This window comes from Sinocyclocheilus anshuiensis, unplaced genomic scaffold (genome assembly GCF_001515605.1).
Source record: "Sinocyclocheilus anshuiensis isolate Anshui unplaced genomic scaffold, SAMN03320099.WGS_v1.1 scaffold2827, whole genome shotgun sequence".
NCBI lineage: Eukaryota > Metazoa > Chordata > Actinopteri > Cypriniformes > Cyprinidae > Sinocyclocheilus > Sinocyclocheilus anshuiensis.
In genome coordinates this window covers 177,021-200,595 of record NW_015552534.1, presented here as the reverse complement: position 1 = coordinate 200,595, position 23,575 = coordinate 177,021, and the positions used below count along the sequence as shown (strand labels likewise).

The following is a 23,575-nucleotide window of genomic DNA, read 5'->3' as shown; positions in this document are numbered from 1 at the left end:
TTTCAATAGTGAATTTTGCAAATGCAGTTCTTTGTGCAATTAATGAATGAAAATCTACACTAAATGTAATGCTTGAACACACCTACTCATTCTTTACACCTTACTATATTCCGCATTTGAGAATAAATAGTAAATGATATACGCTCTCATCATTAGGATAAGAGGTTACCAGTAAAGTAACGAAAAAACTGCGCTTGTCCACTCAATTGCTGCTGAATTTTGAATGATTCTTGACTCCTTTTCTCTCATTTTCTCAGGTATGAAATGTTCAGATGATCAGAACACATCGATATTAACAGATATGTTAAATATACAAGTGTATTAAGAGTTTTTATTTGTGACTCAAATTACAATGTCTTAAATAGCGTGTCTTAAATAGCAAAGCCCTTTTTTCTTTTTTTTTTCTTTTTTTTAATGCACTCTCTCTCTTTCTATCCCACCTTCTGTCTTGATTCCCATCTGGGTTCATTCGAAGAACAAAACAATCTTGCAACATTTTTAAAATCATATGGTGTTTTGACACACTGCTGCTAAACACAGTTTTTACTTCCTCTACTGAGTTCATGCTTCAGGAGCGTCAGTGGCGTTCTTCAGATAGAGGCTATTGGGAAGAGCTAGTTCATCTCATGTCAGTGAAAATATAAACAGCTGCTTGTGTCACAATCATCACAGCTCTTCTGTCATTCTTTCATTACTCCATGAAGGCCAAATTGGTTCACTTTCATCACACTTGAGATTATATGAACATTATATGAACAAAACTCAAGAACAAATGAACTATTTCCGTATTGTGTTTCCGAGTGAAACAGAATATTGAATTAGGAAAACTCAAGGGTGAGGCTTGATTTTTAGCGCACATGCTCTTCTGCCTTTGGTTAATTTTATTGTTAATTGGGTTCATTTTATGCACAAGGATGTCAAGTTTTTGAGAACTCAGACCACCAGAATATTGTCCAATTATTATTATTTCGTTAAATATTATTATAATATTAAGCAAAAAAAAAAAAAAATTCTGTTAAATCTTGACTTTGACACGGACATTCTCTGTGAGTGAAATTCATTCTCATAAAAGAAATGTGACTTTCAGTTGTTTTCAAATAAAGCAATAAGCCCCAAGAACCCGTGGTTTACAGTGAATTTATAACAGCTAAGGGGCATTGTTAGGTGCAATGCGAAGCAGAGTCTAAAACCCTCTTAGCTGTTATAAATTCACTGTAAACCACGGCTTCACGGGGCTTATTGCTTTTATAAAACGGTTATTCCATATACGTAGTAAAGTTTCACAAAATAACAGAGCAAATAAAGTGTAATGATATTACTAAAAACAGTATTCTTCCACCAAACAATGTAGTTCCTTAGAAACAGTTGTAGTTCCAACAAAGTGGTTGCCGAGCAACACACAGAAGTAAACAAAGGTGTATGTTACTTTGTAGAGTCATTTACAACAGCTTCGAATGCGGCTCAACCAATCAGAATCAAGGACCGGAACTATCCGTTTTATAATGTACCTTATGAAATGATATTACACAATAATATACTAAAGGAATTGCAAATTGTTTTCAATTTTCAATTTGTGGACGCATACATTGTGACATAATCCAAATCCAATTGCAAATTGCGCATTTGTGTTTCCATTTTCTTTTCCATTTATGTAATATGTCTGCCAAATTTTAAATGGAAACGCAAAGTCCATTTGCAATTGCATTTCCAATGTCTTGCGAGTTATGATTCTGTCTTTTTGGAACAGCAATAGAAAATCACCATTTGGTGTTTCACTTTCTCCGCGTCCTCCAACCCGCACAAAATTAATTGGAATCACAATCCCCTTCGCACTTGCATTTCCAATGCGTATCACAATCAGCTGTCAATCAGTCTCGAGGGCGGGGTTTAGTGATCTAGTGGGAAGGTATGCCACGCATTTACTGGTGGAAAACAAAGCTCTATGTTAATTTTTATTCAATCCTATGAGGAAAATGGCAACAAATATCCAATGAATGTGTCTGTTTTAGCAACAAAAAAAAGTTGTAAAACTTTTTCACTTCAAACAAAGACAAAAACATGGAACTAAATATTTATCACCTTCAAACAAAAGAAACCAAAAGAAGACTGCTGTGGTTGATAGCAATGTCAAGAAGAAATGAAGATCGATCTGTGAAACCTCGCAACTGAAGGAAGCGCATCGCTGTACACCTCTTTAAAATTGAAACAAACTGTTTTCTATGAGTAGGCCTATATGCACACCGTCCGCGGCAATCGTTTTGCATTAAATCACATTATATTTGTCCTAAATTACTGTTAATGTTCATAAAGACTGATCGTGTATTGTGCATTTTTAAGAAAAACTTTATCTGTGGCTTGAATAAAGCCTGTATGCTTTATATAAATAGCTATAACATGGATCACGCTTTTTCTTTCGATTTGCTCTGTTTTGTCAAACACCAAACTCATAAACACCACTTTGTTCATATTTGAAGTGAACTTTTGCCTGTTTTGTGATTAGATGTTTGAACACAGCGCTAGTGTGTGATACCGGTGCGTTGCTCTGCACTTCTCGTCCTGTGTGCGACTGGAAATTGTGTCTGATAATTTATTATGTCAATTAGATAAAAATATAGTTTATGAATAAAATATGTTGCAGAAAAATGAAGCAGAATTCAGAGCATCTTCCTACAAATTGAACATGAGCTGCGATTGAACGTGATTTTTTTTTTCTTTTCTGATCTCTTGGATTGTGGATTGAATAAAAATGAAAATGGAGCTTTGTTTTCCACCAGTAAATGCATGGCATACCTTCCCACTAGATCACTAAACCCCGCCCTCGAGACTGATTGACAGCTGATTGTGATACGCATTGGAAATGCAAGTGTGAAGGGGATTGTGATTCCAATGAATTTTGTCCGGGTTGGAGGACGCGGAGAAAGTGAAACACCAAATGGTGATTTTCTATTGCTGTTCCAAAAAGATAGAATCATAACTCGTAAGACTTTGGAAATGCAATTGCATATGGACTTTGCGTTTCCATTTAAAATTTGACAGACATATTACATAAATGGAAAAGAAAATGGAAACACAAATGCGCAATTTGCAATTGGATTTGGATTATGTCACAATGTATGCGTCCACAAATTGAAAACGCAATTGCAAATACAATTTTCACAGCAGTTTTCTTTTTGCTTCTTTTTTCTGGTTGGCAAATACAATTTGCAATTCCTTTTGAATTATGTCCTCTATATCATTCCAATAGTACCTCTCATTTTGTCATCTGAATAGAAATAAAACAGACAATTGTCTCTTCAAAAAGGTTCAGATTTACATGTACATAACACATGATAAGCAAGTTCATGTAAACTTGCAGACACTCGAAATAAAGCGAGTGTAAACATAAAAATCATTGTGTATTCAGCGTCAGCAAGGTATCACCTTTAACTCTCAGCTGACTTTGGTTGATTGTGTCACTTGATGATCATATTACAGTACAGAGAGGAAACAGCATTGTGTCAGTGTCAAAACCAGGTTTCTCTCTAAAGAATCTATAGTTTTTTTCACATGTTGTTGAAAACACTCAAAGCAGCTTTGAAATTGGATGCTGATCTCTCAGATGGCTCGTTCTTTTCTCAGTGAACTCTCTGGGGATCAGCGATGAGCTCAAGCAAAAGCTACAGGACGTAATGGTGGACAGACACAAGCTAACGCTGGGAAAAACACTCGGGGAAGGTGAGCGTTACGTAACTGCCGTAGGGAACCGCGTGCTGTATTGTCTGGACTGAACGGGATGTGTGTGTGTGTGTGTGTGTGTGTGTGTGTGTGTGTGTGTGTGTGTGTGTGTGTGTGTCTGTGCGTGCGTGTGTGCGTGCGTGCGTGCGTGCGTGTGTAGGTGAGTTCGGCTCTGTGATGGAGGGTTCGCTCACTCAGGAGGACTCTGTGCTCAAAGTGGCAGTGAAGACCATGAAAAGTGAGTCAAAAGCGACTGCAGCGTCTCTGAAAACACCTGTGATCATTCTCATAAGACTAACCTCATCCTCCTGCTGTGTTTTGCTCAGTCGCTATCTGCACTCGCACTGAAATGGAAGATTTCCTGAGAGAGGCGGCGTGCATGAAGGAGTTCGATCATCAGAACGTCATGCGGCTTCTTGGTAAGTATGTTCACTCTTTCAGTCTCCCGGCAAAAAAAAACGACAAGAAAGTTTTACTTTCATTAACATGAAATTCTCCTCTATCTCGACAAATACAGTAACAGGAGGCCAGTCACATGGTCTAACACTTCAGGAAACACATTAAGACAGTATATTAATACACAGAATTATTGAAGTGCATCGTATTCAGTAGCTGAGAATATTTTAATCACAGAAATAAGGACATGAAAGAAGTTGCGACAGACTTGAATGAGCTCACAATAAAAACAGACATCAGCAATTCAATATTTTGACCCATGCCTCTTCACATGAATTATATCTTCAGAGTAAAACAGAATATTCAGTAAGAACTAGTGTGAGACAGGCTGGATGAGCGTGATGGTTTGTGTTGTGTGACAGGTGTGTGTCTGCAGATGGTGGAGAGTGAAGGCTATCCGTCTCCTGTCGTCATTCTTCCCTACATGAAGCACGGCGACCTCCACAGCTACCTGCTGTACTCCAGACTCGGAGACGCACCTGTGGTGAGTGCACTGAAAAGCTCTGAGGGGATCGGGCAAATAAAAACTATATATGGCAACCTGCATTAAGATGTAGATCAGAAGAGTGCTTTAGCATCGATTAAGAGATTAAAAGAGAGGCAGTTCCCCCGGAAATGAAAGGTCTGTAATCATTTGCTCACCCTCATGTCATTCCAAACCTGTGTGACTTTCTTTCAGAAAAGATGTTCATGATCATGCTCTTTTTCATAAAATGAAAACATAAATAAAAATGTTCTTACTAACTAAATAAAGAAATAAATATGTTGGAACCACATCAATGAGATTAAAATTAGTTTTTGGGTGAACAATTCCTTTAAATAATAATGTATTTATCTGAAAAAAAAAAATCTGAATCTAACTGTGAAAAAAAGTTTAATATTTTGGATGTTATGCACAAATTTGAAACAGTGGCTCATACAGACACAGCTTGTCCTATCTGGCACTAGCATTTCTCTCTAAAAGAAGTTTTTTTCACAAACATTACACCATCACTGCTGAATGTAAACACTGGAGGAAAGCAAGGCTGTTCTCGCTGATGCAATCGCAGTGAATGATTCTGTCAAGATCTAATTGATGACTGGTTTGTTTTGTGGCTAGATGCACATCCTCATGGTCAGAGTTGTGAAACTCCTTTGTAATCATAAATGAAGTTCCTCTAAAGCACAGACGTCAGGCACAGTGCATTCTCTCAGGAACATGTTGTACCGCAGAAGTGTTTTTAAAAGCCCACTGGTCTATGATTTCTGTTATTGTCTGTGGTCAGAGCAGAATCTGGGAAAGTCTCTGGCTCCACCTATCTGTCAAAGCAAGAACACAAGAACAAGAAAAAAACATTCACTGACTAATGTTACATTACATTGAAAAAAAGCATTGATGTTTTAAATATTTGGATTATGTCTGTCTCCTTCGTGTAGTATCTGCCCTCTCAGATGCTGGTGAAGTTCATGACAGATATCGCCAGAGGAATGGAGTACCTGAGCAGAAAAAACTTCATTCACAGAGACCTGGCAGCTCGAAACTGCATGTGAGTGCTGATGGAAACAAACACACAGCTCAAGTGCTTCGTACACTGCTGCTTACTACAGAAATCTCCATACTATAGTATGATTTGAGTGTTTTATTTGATCTCTGGTAACCAGGTTAAATGAGAACATGAATGTGTGTGTGGCTGACTTTGGCTTGTCTAAGAAGATCTATAATGGAGACTACTACAGACAAGGGCGCATCTCTAAGATGCCTGTCAAGTGGATCGCCATCGAGAGTCTGGCGGACAGAGTGTACACTACTAAGAGTGACGTGGTAATTCATCCTCGATTTGATAAACAGAATGATAAAGAACCGATTCATAGCATTCCAGAGCTAGAACAAGCGTAGCAGCGGACGTGTTTCTGATACCTATTCACACTAGAGCATTAAAAAATATTTTCAATGTACAGAGAGATTCATAATTGACATTAAAATACATGTGCCTGGTCTTATTGAGAATGATGCACCGGTGCACATTATTCCAAAGCTATCAAAATGTAATAACTTGTTAGACCTCTGAAACTAAATCTATTGTTTTACATTAGTGAGTATCATTTACTGCTCTCTTTCTCGGCGTTCATATCGTTTATGAAGGTGCAATTGTCTGTCCTACAGTGGTCATTTGGAGTGACAATGTGGGAGATCGCGACTCGAGGTCAGACACCGTACCCTGGAGTGGAAAACAGTGAAATCTATGATTATCTGAGGCAGGGCAACCGTCTGAAACAGCCTCCAGACTGCCTCGACAGCATGTGAGTTTGCCTTTCAAAAACCTGCATGACTTTTCACACTGTGCTTGGACCTGGCTTAACATATATTTAACCTCTGGTTAACACTACATTCATCCTCAGCTTAAGCTTTGCTTTAAAGGAAGTAGCACTGCTGGGTTATGAATGCGTATAGAAGGAAACAATGCAGTGCTAGAATCAACAAAACTTTGACTGATGTGATTGTCATGTGATGGTTATTGCTGTCACTGAAACAGCAACAAAGTAAAGGCTTTTGTTATTTATTTGACAATATTTGTTATTTGATCATTTATTTATTTGATAATAGAGATATTAAAATAGAGTATGAAGCAGAAAGGTTATGTTATTTATTTATATCTTGTGGCTATACTATTCAGATAGTGATTATTTGTATGAGAATTGACCCCATTCAATTCTCACTGTAAACGCCTCACTGTAAAGCAGATTTTTCATGATCAAAAAATAAAAATAAAATGGTGATGATCAAAATTATGTCACAAATGCTGTTGACTGAACTTAACTTCCAAACTGGTTTTACAGACACTTTTACCAATGGTCAGCCATTCAGACTGCAAACTCAAAATCTTTTTCTTTTGTGGCACTACTGAATAGAAGTGCAAGTAACACCATCTGTATTTTAGTATGGTGTCCTATCCAGTATGTTATTTAAAAATAAAGCATTGTGTGAATAAAAGACTGTTGTTTTTTGTGTGAAAAACATCACAACATCACAACCAATCATGAGACAAGTAGTGCTTGACATTCTTGCCATCTGTGTGTTTTCACAGCTATTCCCTGATGTTTTCCTGCTGGCTGCTGAGCCCGAAGGACAGGCCGAGCTTTGAGATCTTGTGCTGCGAGCTCGAGAAGGTCCTGGAAGATCTTCCAAGCCAAGACCCAGATGAGATACTCTATGTCAATATGGAGGAGACCTCCGGAGAGCTGAGGGCCGTGGGGGGCTGGGACCCCATAATGGGGTTCCCGTGTGCTCTCGGGGCCCTGAAGGGTTCGGGCTCAGTGGCCACTGTAGAAGTCCACCACCCCAACCGCTACGTGATCTGCCCCCAGCATGAGAACCAGCGCCTCCTCAACACTGACTCCATGGAGAGTCTGACCCTGACGGGGCCCGTGCCCTCCTCCTGCTCCACCCCAGTGCCCTCTGAAGGGCCATCCCTGGAGGACAGAGACGAGAAGAAGAGAGTGCCACGGCTGACAGGGACCTAGACTGCCTCTGGTGGACTGCTGAGCTATCATTTTGCACAGACACGCCAGACATTCAGTGTTTAAAGTGAATTATGTCTTTTTTTATGCTTTTCAGACAAACATGTTTCCTTTTCATTCCAAATTGTCCTTTATGTTCAGCCTGTGTCATGAGAAATCAAATGAATTATAGTTTTTGTCTTACACTCTGTCATAACCAGAAACTATGTGATCAGTTTCCAGCGACAAGTAATTTGTGTGTCCACATTGACAAGTGATGTGCGCAGCATCAACCCATATTGCAGATCATTGGTGTATTGAGTGATGTTTGCTCATACATGCAGGGGTTCATACTTACTGAACGATTTTAGCACCGATTTTCACTCACCGACAGTTTTGTGGAAATCAATGACAAATGCCTGAAACTGTATCGTGTCCTGCGTCCTGCGGTGTGAAATCTGTTTTGACTGGAAATGACATCAGCGATGACCTACGGCCAATGAGAGAGCAAGATACAGGGCAGCGGGACGTTCAGGGGGAGGAGTCATAGACCCGCAACAGAACACGCATGGCTTCTGCAAGCCACCATTGTCTGTTCAGGTTTATTTTCTTTTTTTACTGCAAACCAGCATACAGACAACTTGTATCGCAAGCTTCTTGTGGGCTACAGTTTCTAACAGGAAGAGATCCAGGCTGGCGCGAGAACTGTCTCACAGGCGGCCTTACATTATTTCCTTTATCACTTCTCTCGAGGGTTCAGTTGTGAAATGTAGTTCGTAGACCAGAGTTGTCACCTGAAAGGTTGTGTAATGAATGAACCTCTGTCGTGTGCACACAACAGCAACTAGACTGAACAGCAATCCAGCTACTCGTGCAAAATCATGCAGTGTGTTCCCGGCATTAGTGTTAGTGATCTGAATAACCCCATACCTCTGTGTTTTACACTTTGGTGATGGACATGAATGACCCCTTAAATTATACGGCTTGTTTAGGAGATGTATTACTTTTTAAAGACATTTAGTTTATAAAAACGTAAGAGACATGGGAGTGGGCTTTTCTTTTTCTTTTTTTTTTGAATTGGTCCAGAAAGCAAGCACCAAGAACACCGTAGTAAACGCATGGCATTGCCTTAAAACTACTGCACACTCTTTAAAAATGCTTCCTAATAGGGTGTTTTCACAGTGATGCAATAGAAGAACAATTTTGGGTTTCCAAAGAACCTTTCAGTGATCAGTTCTTAAAAGAACCATTTTTGTCTTAGAGTGAAGAACATTTTTAATAATCTGAAGAATCTTTTTCCACTATAAAGACTGTTTTATTCAATGGAAAGATTCCATGGATTTTAAAGGTTCTTAATGGAACCGTCAATGCCTAAAAAGAACCTCCTTTTTAAGAGTGTGTGTGCAGTGGCAGGGCTACGGAAGATGAGCAACAAATCAAATATCTTGTTGCATGCTTTTAGCACATGACACCGAGTTAAAACCCTTGTTCCAGAGAATCAGCACACCTGCAGTCTTATGAGACTGATATTAGTCGGCTGGAATCTGACCAGTTAAAGACCCTGTTCTGTAAGCTCTAAGTTCAAAGTAAAGTTAGCTTTCTGCTGATATTCACACAACATGCTCATCATCAACTCAGGAGATGCTTGGATTTACAATGACCAATGACACAAAGGTCAGATCAAGCGAATGCTGCAAACTAGCTTGACACTGCCAGTCTCTAGAATGGGACAGAACTGGTCAAAGTCTGAATCTGGTTCTGTTCTCCAAGACATCTTACTCTCTCAAGTCTCCTGACCAGCGTCTTTATCCAAAGAAACACATGGAGGATGACGATAGTATTCTGTGTTAGGTCTAACATGTCAAACCAAATCCTCAATGACCATGTGTTTGACCTACACACACACTCTAGCTAACCTCCAGGTGTATGCGTACATTTTTATAACTCTGTTTCTGAGGTTTTCTGAATCAACAGGGCTTTTTTAACATTGATTTGAGACCAATTTTGTGGTTTCTTTTAAGGTTTAGAGGAGTAGAAAGGGCAGTAGACTAGATTAAGCTGCCCCAGACTCAAGCACAGTATTTTTTTTCTTGTTTTTTTTTTGTACATTTTATATTTTGCACTAATCATTTTTGTCATTGTATTGTGTGTATTTCTTTGTTTATGCATTTTGTTTATCTGACATGGACTTGTAGACAATGTAATGATGTACATTTACCATAATATTATCATGTGATAATATAAAAAAAAGGCTGTTTCAAAATAAGTTCAAATACAGATGATTGTTATTTTGCAATTCCTTTAAAATATTTTAGAATGCGAAATATGGACATTTGTTAAAATCATTTCTTCCAATACAGCCTTTAATATAATCTGAAATTTAAATAAGTGAAATAGATGCTCTGAAGCAAAATTATTTTACATCATAGAACCAATGTTTGGAAAATATTTGGTAAGGTCTTTTTTTTCAGTTTTTTTTTTCACTGTAATGTGGTACTAAGATTGACTGAGGTACATTAATATACGACAGATGTAACTGTGTATTATAATTCTGATGAGCCGCAATGCTTTAGATACATATAACATTGGATGACAAATATTTGACATTTGACATTTACTATATAAATGTATATAAATGATATTCATGTGTACCAGTGCTCAGTTAGAATCATCTGTGATGAACATTTCTGCTCTCTGCACACGTGAAAGATTGAAGACCAAAATGAACATAACAGCCCCCCTACAAAATGTTGGTCAGTCACCGGGTGTGTATATTTTCATGCTCACATTTTCAGCACATTTTTCAATCACTGTCTTTCATGATAAGAAACTCTGTGTGTTTAAATATGCGGATTTGAAGTGTCTCTGCTGACCTCAGTTGAACAGGACAAATTCAGCTGCACCACTTTTGCATGTGATATTTCAGTGCGAAAACCTGCATCTTCTATATGTAATATTACAAATTATTTTGCGTGACAGTAAATCAGCCAGTGATGATCAAATGATGGAGAAGAGCGTTATAATTCATCCAGGTGTGCAGTGTAATAAAGCTATTCATTTAAAGCAAACTTTTGCATTCTCTATTGACAGAAGTACAAATATTATTTTATCAACATATGAATTCATATACAGAAGCACACTTCAAAGTGCCTTTGAAAGCCAGTATTTTGCCTTAAAATGGCTCTGTTTATGGTGCACAAGTGTTTGCCTTAGGTTTATGTCTAATGTTGTCTTGATAACATCAATGTCATTATTGTGATTTTGATATGCTTTGTATTAAAATAAATACTACCTGCACAATTGATGATTTTTTTCTGTGTGATGTGTTGTTATACAGATTGCAATTAAATGTTACTTTAAAAAAAGAGACTAAATTTGGCCTTGATTTTGAGTGAACTGACTCAATGACAAAATGCTGTACACACCTCGTTTGTAAAGTAAATGAATAGCTGACCTAATGAATATAGAAAAACAGAAAGGATTAGAATTTTAAAGAAGAAAAAAAATGATACAGAATAAAGATTCTGAACGTATTTCTATTTCACATATCAGATTTGGTGCATGCTGTTATTGAAGCAAAAGGCAAGTACACCAAATACTAAAAAAAAAAAAACCTCAAGACAAAGAACTGAACTGAAAGACGGCAAGATTTACAACCAAGACAGAGGAAAACCAGGTGAGACCAACTAAAGTCCATAAAACAGAACCTAACCGTGACAGTTTCCCTGTGCAACTGTGGTGCATCAGTATATTACAAAATCATACATTACTGGTTTTGAAGAATGAACTATGAATAAATGTTTAGAATACATAACTGAGCATATATGTACTATAGTTACATGCCAGCACACACGTATATATATATATATATATATATATAACACTAATGTCTTAATAAATTTGAAATGTAAATACTTGAACTACTGAATATAAGACAAATGCATTTGTGTCTCTTATTGTCATTTTTCTGTTCTGCTCTAAATCAGTTTCTTTCTGTTATGTTTTGGTTTGTTATTTAGTTCATGTTCTCTTCTGTACCCTGCCTGTTTGTCTCCTGGGTTATAGATTGATTAGAGTCCTCAGTTCAGGTGTGCCTTGTTAATTAGCTCCTTAGTTTTGCGTTCATAAGCCCTCCGTTTGAGTTAGTTATTTGTCCTGTATCGCCTTTATGTTGTAAGATTAGATGAACATCAGAGACTTGTAGTGTCTGAGATACACACAGAGTGTATTAGAATCTGTTTCCACATCTCATGGAGAGAAGATGCGAGAAAACCCCTTTCTTACCTATTAATTTGATTCACTCAGCTCACTCAGAATGGTCAATAGCATTATATAATGCTCTACAGGAATGCAAGTGATATTCACAGTCATGATTGGTATCATTTGAATTGTCTCTGGTCTCAATCTTACAGGAAGTAAACTTAAAGGTAAAACAGATCCTAAGAGTTTAGATATATGTTACTCACTGTAGAGGGTGTGCCATTTCCCAATGTCTTTCATGCAAGTTAACATCTGTCCCAAAAAGGTGTAAACTCTCCATATCTAGAACTTGATCAATGCAAATTCCAATTGTTAGTTCCTGGCTAGGGTTAGCCACTGGCTCCTGATTATGCTAATTTATATTTCGTTTTTCTTTTGGAGGACATATGTTTTCAACAATAATCCTTTTCCTGATGTCATCATTTTGTTCAAGAGATACATTGATGACTGTTTTGTCATTTACAAAGGCTCTGAAAGGGATTTTGAAGCATTTGCTCAATATAACTGTCTAAGACCTTCCATCAAATGTGGGTATCACTAATGTCAATTTCTTGGACACTTGTATATCAATTGTGGATAAACAAATAGTCTCTTCTCTTTATAGAAAAGACACAGCCAAGAACAGTCTTCATGCTAAGAGTACCCACCCAACATCCTTAAAATGCGGGTTACCCTATAGCCAGTTTTTAAGACTCCATCGTATCTGTTCTAAGAAAGAGGATTTTGAGGCTAAAGCCCAGAACCTGTATACAGACCAGTCATTTTCTACGGGTACCCAGATCTAGACTGCAATGCAGGGGTGATGGAGCCTTTGTGGTAGCTGGCCCGAAGTTATGGAACAAATTGCCATTATCTATCAGAACAGTGACTATTTTTAGACTCTGTTATTGTTATTGTCTTCTTGCATTATTGACAAACTATTTTCCTGTTTGACACTGTAAATCTCCTTTTACACAACCAGTACTGTATAAAGCGCTATACAAATAAAGGTGACTTGACCTGACTTACCGTGCCTGAGTTTAAAAGTATTTTAAAAACCTATTTGTACTCCTGTGCTTTTAACATCTTGTGATTGTCTATTTTAATTTGGGTGATGGACCCACACAATTTTGTACAGCACTTTGTCAACCAAAGTTGTTTTAAATGCACTTGTATACTTGTAAATAAATGTAACTTATATAAATCCATTTAAGCTCAGGTGCGTTTTTTGGTATTTTCGCCTAAATTTGACATACTATTCGATCTGTGATTGTCACACAATGAAATAATCTACATAGTCAAATTCCTGAGAATGAGAGCATTCTTGTGATATATGACTTGACTGTTTTGTGAAAAATATATAAAATACACATTCTTCGAAAAAATTATTCGCAATCGTTAAGCAGAAATTCGTGTGTGGGACAAATACATTTCTAAGCTTAATTGTACTGCTTTATGAATCCTAAAACCAATATTTATATTATTTGTAAAGAAGACACTCCAAGCTTTCAAATGAACCCATATATGGGCTGATACCATATAAGGAAGGCTATGTAAATTAAGCATAAACATTTTTAATGCCATTTTGGCACGGAGTTTAATAAACAGCTTTTAAATCACGGGGATATCCTAAAAAGTGACTTGACATTGCATTTGCGAAAGTTCGTAGTTTACATAAACAGGAGGAAAACAACTTGATTACAAATAAAAGTAATAAGAGCTTTTCATGTATCTTTAAATCCACATATAATCTAGAGAGTAATGATATTAGGAGGATTATTAAGAGTCATTGGGACATTATCCAAAGTGATCCTCAGTTATTCATTGTATTCAATGATCAACCACTTTTTGTCTCTTCCATGAGTTCTAGTTTGGGGGATAAGCTTGTTCATGCGGATACTTACATCTCTTCTCCGACTACTCTTGTTGATGCCCAGGGTAATTTTCCATGCTATAATTGTACCTCTTGCACTAAATATGTCAAATGTAAATAATTTACACATCCTCGTACATTAAAAACATACAAGATTAGACAATTGATAACTTGTAAGAGTAGTGATTTACATTATCATCTGTTTGTGTTCACTGTTATATGCTGGCAAACCACACGTGCATTACGCACAAGAATCATTGAACACAGAAGTGCCATTAGAAGACAGGATGATACATCTCCGATCTATCGTCACTTTAAGTCTGTCAAACATTCTTTGTCTGACATGAAGTTCCTGGGCATTGAGAGGATCTTACATCATAGAAGAGGTGGAGATAGAGATAAGAAATTCTTGAAAAGAGAGGCCTTTTGGATTTCTAAACTCAAGTCTCGATTCCCTGAGGGTATAATTAAGAACTAGAAATGTACTGTTTTTGTAAAATTTTTATTTTATTTGTATTTTTTTCCTTTATGGGGTCTTTCTGTGATATTTGTCTTATTTGTATTGCCTATTATTTTATTTTTTTTTATTTAGCTGTATACCTGTAATATCATGTGCCATGTATGTTAATTACCAGACTCTCTTGGAGCTCCACTTTTGATAATTGAGTTCTTGTGATAATTAAATTCAGCTAATTGGCCCTAATTGCTAATCTACCAAGAAAAAGGATAAACGCTTGTTGCAAAGTGAGCACTGAAGATAGCAATGTGCTGAAACGTCTGCTTGCTCGTGTCTGTTTGTTTTTAATTCACATGCACCCTGCACTTTTTGCACGATGCTATTTATAAAATAAAAAATGTTTTGCTAGAATTTTTAGCTTGTACTGGATTCAGTGTGCGGCTGACAACCTTCTTGCTCAATTTCAAGTATTCCCTTGGCTCTACGCACCTGAAGTAAAAGGACTTTTTTTCCTATTTGGAGAGCAACAATTTTTCTTTAAAGACAGAAAATAAAATTCTTAAAAAATTTTTTTTTTTAAAAAGTCGGAAACTTAAGTCATTATAAAAAGTGGTCCAGTGGTTCAAGTTTTGAAAATCTGGCTTGCATCAGTCTACTCCCTCTTTTCCTTTGGGTTCTCTGAAATCTGAAAAAGAAAGTATGATGTACCTTAATAGCAAGTCTATTCAGTTATAGTCACATTCAAGAATGTTAATATGCTAAACACAATATGATTCACTTTTTTTAATTGCTCAACACAAATAATCTAACTATATTTATAATACTGTTGAATTATATATATTTAATCTATTTATTTAAAATCTATTTATTAAAATGTATTTATTTAATTAATCATGATTAATGCTTTAATATCAAACGGAATCACTATGGCAAGGTGTCCAATCTTTCCTCGCAAGTTTATCTCCAGCCCGAATTAAACACACCTTAAAATCAAGATAATTAGGATGAGTGAAAACATCCCTAAGTTACGTATGTAACCATGGTTCATAGGAGGGAATGTGATATTGCATCAAAAAGCTTTGGGAGCGCACCTGTGTAACCATGTGCTGAAGCATGAATGAAATCAGTCTAAAAGAGTAGCGAAACGTTGCCAGAGAGTGATGTGGAGACCATGAGGCTATAAAATTTAATCCGGAGCAAACCACGGCAGCTTTTGATATGGTGAAGCAAGCGCTTACAGGGATGCAGGAAGTATAGCAGGTGACACAGCGTTTTGTTCCCTTCGGAGAACCATGGTTACATACGTAACCTAGGGATGTTCAAGCTGCTTCGAAACACTTTGGGAACGAGAATACCAACTCCACCATACTGACGAATGCCTGTCTCGTGTGAAGTCAAAGCGTACATATCAAGACAGAAGCACTCTCGAGCCTCTCGAGCCTGGAGTAGACCAGCCCACAGCTTCACAAACATCATGTAGAGACACACCAGATAAGAAGTGGGACCTGACCCCCAAAGGTGACGGGAGGTCAGAGGACTCATAAGCCAGGGAGATAGCCTGGACTATCCACCTGCTCAGTGTCTGCTTGGTCGGTGGGAGACCAAACAAATAGTTGATCAGATTTTCACCACAGGGCAGCTCTGTGGACATAGGTGTCCAGTGCTTGAACTAGACACACTAGGTCAAGCTTTTCCTGGTCTGGCTTCCGGAAGGGTGGAGCACAGAAAGCCTGAAGCACTAAGGGCCGTAGAATCTGGGTAGGCACCTTCGGCACATAACCAGGCCTCGAAATTAAATGCTTTGACCATCCCAGGTGCAAAGTCTAAACAGGATTGCACTTTCTGGCGATGTTTCGCTACTCTTTTGGACTGATTTAATTCATGCTCAAGTACATGGTTATGCAGGTGCGTTCCCAAAGTGTTTCAACGCAGCTCGAGTTCCTGAAGGGGAACTTCCAGTCAGGTAGGTTGGAGCTGAGCTCTACTTGAAGAGGAATAAACACCACGTTTTTCACATTTCTGTTTGGATTATTTTTATCGGAATTCTGTTTTGATTACTCCATTTTTCACTGCTGATCTCCTGATCTCTGAACTGGACTGTTGTCATTAGCTATCTTGCTATCTGTAAGTTTGCCATCGGGGTGCTGCGAGCCCTGTGTGCAAGCCCTCTACCCTGTTTTGTCTCCACCACGTTCGGCTCTTCTGATGGGTGAGTTACTGCTCTCTCAGTCGGTTGCGCTGTTGGTTTACTGCTTGCTATCTGGGTGCGTTGTCTCCTATTTAGTCTGCTGTTTTTGGTGAATTGGCGTTCAGGGTTTGGCTAACATTGTTTTCGCTTGTGATTGGCTCTTATTTATTCAGCACCAGCATACATTGGACAACAGCTTTTATTTTTTCTTTCCTTTTCTGCCTCATTTTTTGTCTCACATCCATTATGGATATTGGATAATGGATAATTACCATCTCAGCTAAGGGCCTTGAACTGCCGCCCGTGTTGATCCTATGACGTATGAATGCTGCCGGAGGCTAGGGATTCTCCGTCGCCCACGATATATACACCGCTCAACGTGCGTCTTCAAGTGTACCTTTCGCTCCAAACCTGATGCTCTTCCATGCATCTGGACTAACTACAGACTGCCGTCTATGCCCAGATTACTGCCTGCCGGCCAGACTAAGCAACGCTCTTTGATCTATCTCACTGGTAGTGATCAGCAGCATACCCCTAACTCAAATCCCCTGTATTATCACTTCGCACTTTTAAACTGTCCATCAATCTCGGACAAAGCCCCTTATCTCAATGAAATTATCTTTGACAAAAAGCTTGACGTTTTTCTTCTATTGAAATTTGGCAAGTTCCTGATGACTTTCTGCAGCTAAATCTTCTCACACCAGAAGGATATAAGTATCTGTCCAGACCTCGACTTCATGGTAAAGGGGGTGGTCTCGCTGTCATCTATCGTGATAACCTCCGACTCACGCAACTTGATTTCCACGATACTAATACATTTGAATATATGGTATTGAAGGCTGACTCTTATAATTATCTTGCACTATTGTCCTCCCAAGGCCTTGTCCAAGTTTTTTCTGAACTCAGTGAACTGTTAACCCTTGCCTGTTCATTGTCTTTTCCTGTTCTTCTGCTCGGTGACATCAATATTCATGTTGATGCTGTCTGCTCTAATACTAATCAATTACTGTCTATTTTTGAATGTTTTGATTTGACTCAACATGTTCATTTTCCCACTCATACACATGGTCATATCCTTGATCTGATCTGTACCTCAAGGGTTGATGTCTCTCTCATCTCTTCTTCTGATATTGCTATTTCTGATCACAATCTGCTTGATTTTAGCCAAAGCTTGCTATTGCGTAGAAAATGTCCTACAACTGTCATATCCTATCGCAATCTCAAAGCTGTTGATACTGTATCATTTTGTGCCTCTATAGTCTCTTCAAATCTCCGTTGTCTTTGATATCTCTTCTCCCTATCTGATATTATCTCACTACCACTCCATCATTTTTGAAATCTTACAGGACCATGCTCCTGTTAAGACCAGATGTGTCCCTTCCACCTACTCCTCTCCTTGGTACACTCCTGAGCTCCATACCCTAAAGGCTACTGGTAGACGGCTTGAACGTCTCTACAGGAAAACCGGCCATACTGTTCACCATTTAGCTTTAATTGAGCATATCTCAAAAAATACAAATCTGCTCTCAACTCTGTTCGTTCTAGTTCTAGTCCAATTAATAAATCAAGCAATAGGCCAAAAACATTATTTAACACTATAAATAAGCTTACCAAACCTCCACCCCAGGATGCTCTAGTTTCAACTGAGTTTTGCTGTTCCTTCCTGAATTATTTGCTAGAAAAGACTGATGTCCACCAGTGCTTTTCTAATAATTCCACAAAGCCTAGCTATTTACCAAACCTATCTGGTCAGTCCCTAACTTGCTGTCCCCCTGAAGCAAGGTGTCCCCGGGGATCCGTTCTCGGGCCATTATTATTCATAATTTACATAATGCCCCTTGGTCAGATCTTACACCGTCATGGTCTAAATTATCACTTTTACGCTGATGACATCCAATTATACACTATCTGGTCACCTGCTCTCCTTGCCCAAATTGACCAAATCTGTGCTTGTGTGAACGAAATAAAACATTGGCTTAACTTAAATTTTCTGAAACTTAACATGGACAAAACTGAGATAATTCTTATTGGAACTCCGTCACTCACTAGCAATATTCCTACTAATTTCACCTGTGAGATTGCTGGTTCTTACATCAAACCATCAAGTACTGTTAAAAATGTAGGTGTAATCTTCAATTCCTCTCTCTCCTTTCAGGCTTATATAAACTCCATCACCAAATCGGCATTCTTTCATCTGCGTCAAATTGCCCAGCTTCGTCCCTTCATCAATGTTAAAGACACTGAAACTGTTATCCATGCATTTGTTACATCAGGCCTTGATTACTGCAATGGCCTCTTCATTAGTTTACCAGCCAGCTCCATTTCCAGATTACAATATATTCAAAACTCTGCAGCTAGAATACTTTCCCACACCAAGTGTTCTGCTCATATCACCCCAATTTTGTATGATCTCCACTGGCTTTCAGTAACATATCGTATTAAATTCAAAATTCTCCTGCTCACTTTCAAATGATTGCACAGCTTGGCTCCCTCGTACCTCTGTAACCTGCTTCTCCCCTACACTCCGACTCATTCACTACGATCTTCGGACTCTTCCCTTCTCGTTGTCCCTCGGTATCACTTTTCTTCAATGGGGGGCAGATCATTCAGTGTAATTGCACCAAAACTCTGGAATTCTCTCCCCCGCTCACTCTGTTATGTTAATAATATTTCTGAATTTAAATCATTACTCAAAACTCACTTATTTTCTGAATGTTACCATCCTTAAGTTTTGTATTTGTTGTGCTAGATTATTTTCTGCTATATGTTGCCCCGTCTATATAATGCTCTTTTACTGTTTCTACTAACCAGTCATCATTGTCTCCCCTTTCAGTGTTATTCTTTTCTTGTGGAATGTACATTGTAAAGCATCCTTCAGCCCTGGAAAGGCGCTATATAAATAAAACATTATTATTATTATTATTATTACCTCTGAATTGTGGCCATTTTATAAATCTCATGTTTTGTGATTGTGTTTCACTGGGGACATGCTAAACTGAATGAAGATCAGTTACATTCCTCACATTTAATACTGATTCAGGAATATGAATGATTACCCGATAAAGCAGTAATCGGGGAGCAGGACATAAGGCACGGGATAGCATCAAATCCCAGGTCAGGTGATGATCCTGTTGACTACAACTCAACTTATAAACAATGTCACCATTATCAGGAGAGTGCTTCTCATTGTTTTAATTGTCCATCTTCATCCACCTTCACCCCTATTAAAGACAAGAAGACAAGATGCTCTGAAAGCATTTGTGGGATATGTGTAAAATATGATATTTTTGCTCAGTCATGTCACTTCCACTTCAATAAATCTGTTAAATGTTGTTGGAACATTAATCAGAAAAGTCCTAATAAATATTACTAAAGCAAGATGCATGCACTTTTTACGAATTTAGAAAAAAGGATGGCTTATTCAAACACTTTAATAATTTTTTTAATTAATGTATTTAATTAGATTCAGTAACAATAAATCAAATGCAAATAACAGGCATGCAAAACAAAGGAATGGATAAATAATAAGATAGATGCACCATTGTTTGAACCCCAGAGAAGTCATGCATGTCTGGTTGTTCAAAGAAAACTAGACTTCTGTATAAAATACACCTGTGTTTTCTTTCTAATAAGGAAGCATCAATTAGACTACAAAGAAGTGCACTTGCATAACCAAAATGAGCGCTTACCAATCAGTGTGCATTTTGTGTGCACCAAACTACATCAGTGTGCACCTAACTACAATTGGTACGGTGGTCCAGTAGTGCACAACACAACGCAATTAATGGTCTACAGAAACGGGAAATGGACTCTATACACGGCACGCAGCCTACGTATTTCTGGTGAAATCTCAGGGCGCATAAAAGGTTCCGGTCTGTATTCCGCCATAGTGTGAGTGCATTACCAGCCGCAATCTTTTGTCAATGAACGATTAATATAAAATAATATTTATACATTTTAACAAATTATATATATATATATATATATATATATATATATTAGTTTTGGGCGATATGGTCATTTTTCAAATCGTCATATCGCCAGTCCGTGAGATCGCCGATAGACATTATTATCGTGCATGGGTGGGTGGGTTCAAGAGAGAGACTCTCTGTACTTGTCATAGGCTATTTCATAACTATTTGGTGTTTTAAACCACGCACGTGCGCGAGAGAGTGGAAGCCTATGGAAGCACCACAAATCTAAATAATATACTTTCAAACATACTGATATACAGTGGTGTGAAAAAGTGTTGGCCCCCTTCCTGATTTCTTATTTTTTTGCATGTTTGTCACACTTTAAACACTAGTAAAAGGTAACACAAGTGAACACAACATGCAGCTTTTAAATGAAGGTTTTTATTATTAAGGGAAAACAAATAATATTTATACATTTTATTGCTGTAACATAACAAATTAACTATACCACAGTAATATAATTATTTAATGAAGAGTTCCATAAAGTTTAAACATCCGTGAGGGCTATTGCTGTGTCCCGTTTTGTGAGGCTTCTCAAAAGTTTTTCACACTTCTCCCCTGGATGAAGAAACTCGTAATAAGTGGATTCAGAGTAGTAAATGTAAGGATTTTAACATCAAACTGTTATTACATTGTGTGGTGTGTATTTTCTGAAAACATGTCTCATTCAATCTAGATTTTAGATGTAGAACCATTTAATGGCCTTTTGGAGAGTTATTTAACCTTTTTTTTCTGCTAGGGCTAATCATATAGGCATGTTATACATTATGGATATAGCAAGATATGAAAAGATGATGTAATTAGAAAGTAAATCTTTAGTTTTATATTTAGCTGTATATTTACATTCAAACTCTGTAATTTTATATAGAATAGAAATAGTATATATATAGAATAGAAAATCAGCCTTAAAATCCACAAATCATGTAACGTGCAATAAAAAAAGTATTGCATTAAAAATGTTTTATTTTTATAAAGAAAAAAATCAACCAATAAAGAGTGAGTGTATAAAGTAGGCATACCAGTGGGGCATGTTAATATTAATAATAAAAAGTCTATTAATTATGTCATTCATTAAAGAATTGTATAATTATCTTACTTACCATTGTTCTAGGTTTGTGCCAGTTCTGCTCCATTCAGTGCAGCTCTGTACAGGAGGAACTGTACTGATTCTCAGTTCTGAATAGTGTGCTGTCTGGTACAGTGCTGCAACAGTATGGATGGGAGTCCTTTAAAACAATCTGTGAAGATAATTGCATTGGGTTACATATTGAATTGATTTCAGATACATTTTGAATTACTTTCAGTTGCATTTTAAATTGTTACATTGTAAATTAAACTATATTTAAAATAAATTATGAAGAATTAAGTCTATATAATGTTACAAAGATGCCAATACACTGTAAAGAGTTAAGTAATATTTCAAAGGATGTCCCTACTCTTAACCATTCCTGATCTTAATTGCTTCTGATCTCAATTGCTTTTTTACTGAACAGCTTCATCATGTTTGTGTTAGGGATCCCTGGAAAACTGCTATATTAAATCTAAACGATCAATTCAAGTTTCAGGAAAATAAAACAATGAACTGCCAGAAACGGTCAGACTTAAGGTTTATTACGATACAACGTTCCTATCACAGCCACAGATGCAAACAAACGTGGATTACCGGGAGCTCTGATGTTATTGCTACTATCTCTTAGGAGTTATAAAAACCTGAGGTGGACGGAGTTTAAAGCTAAATTCTAACTTAGCCCTGCTATTTTAGTGCTGATCAAATCGGTGCAGAAGTCATGCAGCGTTATCCAGCCTTATTAGCAAGATTTGCTAGAAGACGATAGAACAATACTCACCCTAAAGTTGTCGATGTAACTTGAAACGTTTAATGCCCTTCTCCGTGCGTTTACAGTAATCCGGGGAAGTTCTTGTAAGCTGAAAAATCATCTTCTCCTCTTGTCATTTTGAAAGCTCTATGTAAGGAACAATGGCTTTCGGCACAGCACCGGATGCAAGTAAGCCCCCTGAGGAAAAATGCGGAAGTGACCATGCATAGAGTCCATAGGTTGTTTGCAATCACGTGATTCTGATGACGCGCCAAATGCAGCTGGAGGGCAGGAAATGATTTTTCTCTCCATAGAAATCACTAGCAGAAACTCAAAATGGTAATCCGGGGAAGTTCTTGTAAGCTGAAAAATCATCTTCTCCTCTTGTCATTTTGAAAGCTCTATGTAAGGAACAATGGCTTTCGGCACAGCACCGGATGCAAGTAAGCCCCCTGAGGAAAAATGCGGAAGTGACCATGCATAGAGTCCATAGGTTGTTTGCAATCACGTGATTCTGATGACGCGCCAAATGCAGCTGGAGGGCAGGAAATGATTTTTCTCTCCATAGAAATCACTAGCAGAAACTCAAAATGCCTGTGTTTTGCGTTGTTTATGGGTGCTCAAATCGGACAAACCGAGAAACCACAAGTAGCTTTTATCGTGTACAAAAATGTGTTGCTCATAAGGGGGGAGATGATAATATATTAAAATATTAATAAAGAAATATATAAATAGATACAGGGTGACACTGTCAGAATTCACTGAATGCTAAACGCCACACATAGACACGATGTAAATAAGATATTGGGTTATGGTTTGCAGTTCACGGAATCGTGAGATTACGATAAATTGAAGTGAGTGAGCTTTTTAGTGATTAACGTTAGATGAAAGCGCTATTTGCTCGCTTTCTAGGCAGGCTATAATCGATTCAGAATTTAAATAAAAGTTGTTTTACGTGCTGCTAACAGGACCAATATACCCTGTACATGCAACAAAGTTTCAGGAGCTTCACCTAAAACAAAACTTTTATTCAAACTCTGAATTGATTATAGTCTGCCTAGAAAGCGAGCAAATAGCACTTCCATATAATCACTAAAAAGCTGTCACTCACTTCAATTGATCGCAATCTCACGATGTTCCTTTATAATCAGTGAAGCTCTCTGAACTGCAAATAATATCTTATTTACGTGTCTACGTGTGGCGTTTAGCACTGAGTAAATTCTGACTGTCACAATGCGTGAGAGGTGGCTATTTATCTATTTATATCTTTATTAATATCTTAATATATTATTATATCCTATAATAACCATTAGCACACACGAGCTTCGCTCCTCCCGACCGCAGACACAGGTTTACAAGCCACTTTTTCCTGCGTTTTTC

The 23,575-nt window shown here is 37.7% G+C and overlaps 1 protein-coding gene across 1 annotated transcript; it reads left to right on the top strand.

Annotated features, from left to right (window-relative positions):
- The first annotated feature begins 3,488 nt into the window (after window positions 1-3,488).
- Window positions 3,489-8,873, top strand: LOC107663740 (tyrosine-protein kinase receptor UFO-like). Its single transcript, XM_016454046.1, has 8 exons — window positions 3,489-3,714; window positions 3,875-3,952; window positions 4,041-4,133; window positions 4,533-4,654; window positions 5,587-5,696; window positions 5,812-5,971; window positions 6,314-6,450; window positions 7,236-8,873. Exons 1-8 carry the CDS (start codon window positions 3,669-3,671, stop codon window positions 7,669-7,671), a joined length of 1,182 nt encoding a protein of 393 aa, XP_016309532.1. The 5' UTR covers window positions 3,489-3,668; the 3' UTR covers window positions 7,672-8,873.
- Window positions 8,874-23,575: the final 14,702 nt, after the last annotated feature.

Excerpts from the sequence above, each read along its gene's own strand:
- LOC107663740 (XM_016454046.1), top strand. The coding sequence starts at position 3,669 with ATGGTGGACAGACACAAGCTAACGCTGGGAAAAACACTCGGGGAAG. Across the intron at positions 5,697-5,811 it reads CTGGCAGCTCGAAACTGCAT|GTTAAATGAGAACATGAATG; the intron begins GTGAGTGCTGAT and ends TCTGGTAACCAG. Across the intron at positions 5,972-6,313 it reads ACACTACTAAGAGTGACGTG|TGGTCATTTGGAGTGACAAT; the intron begins GTAATTCATCCT and ends TCTGTCCTACAG.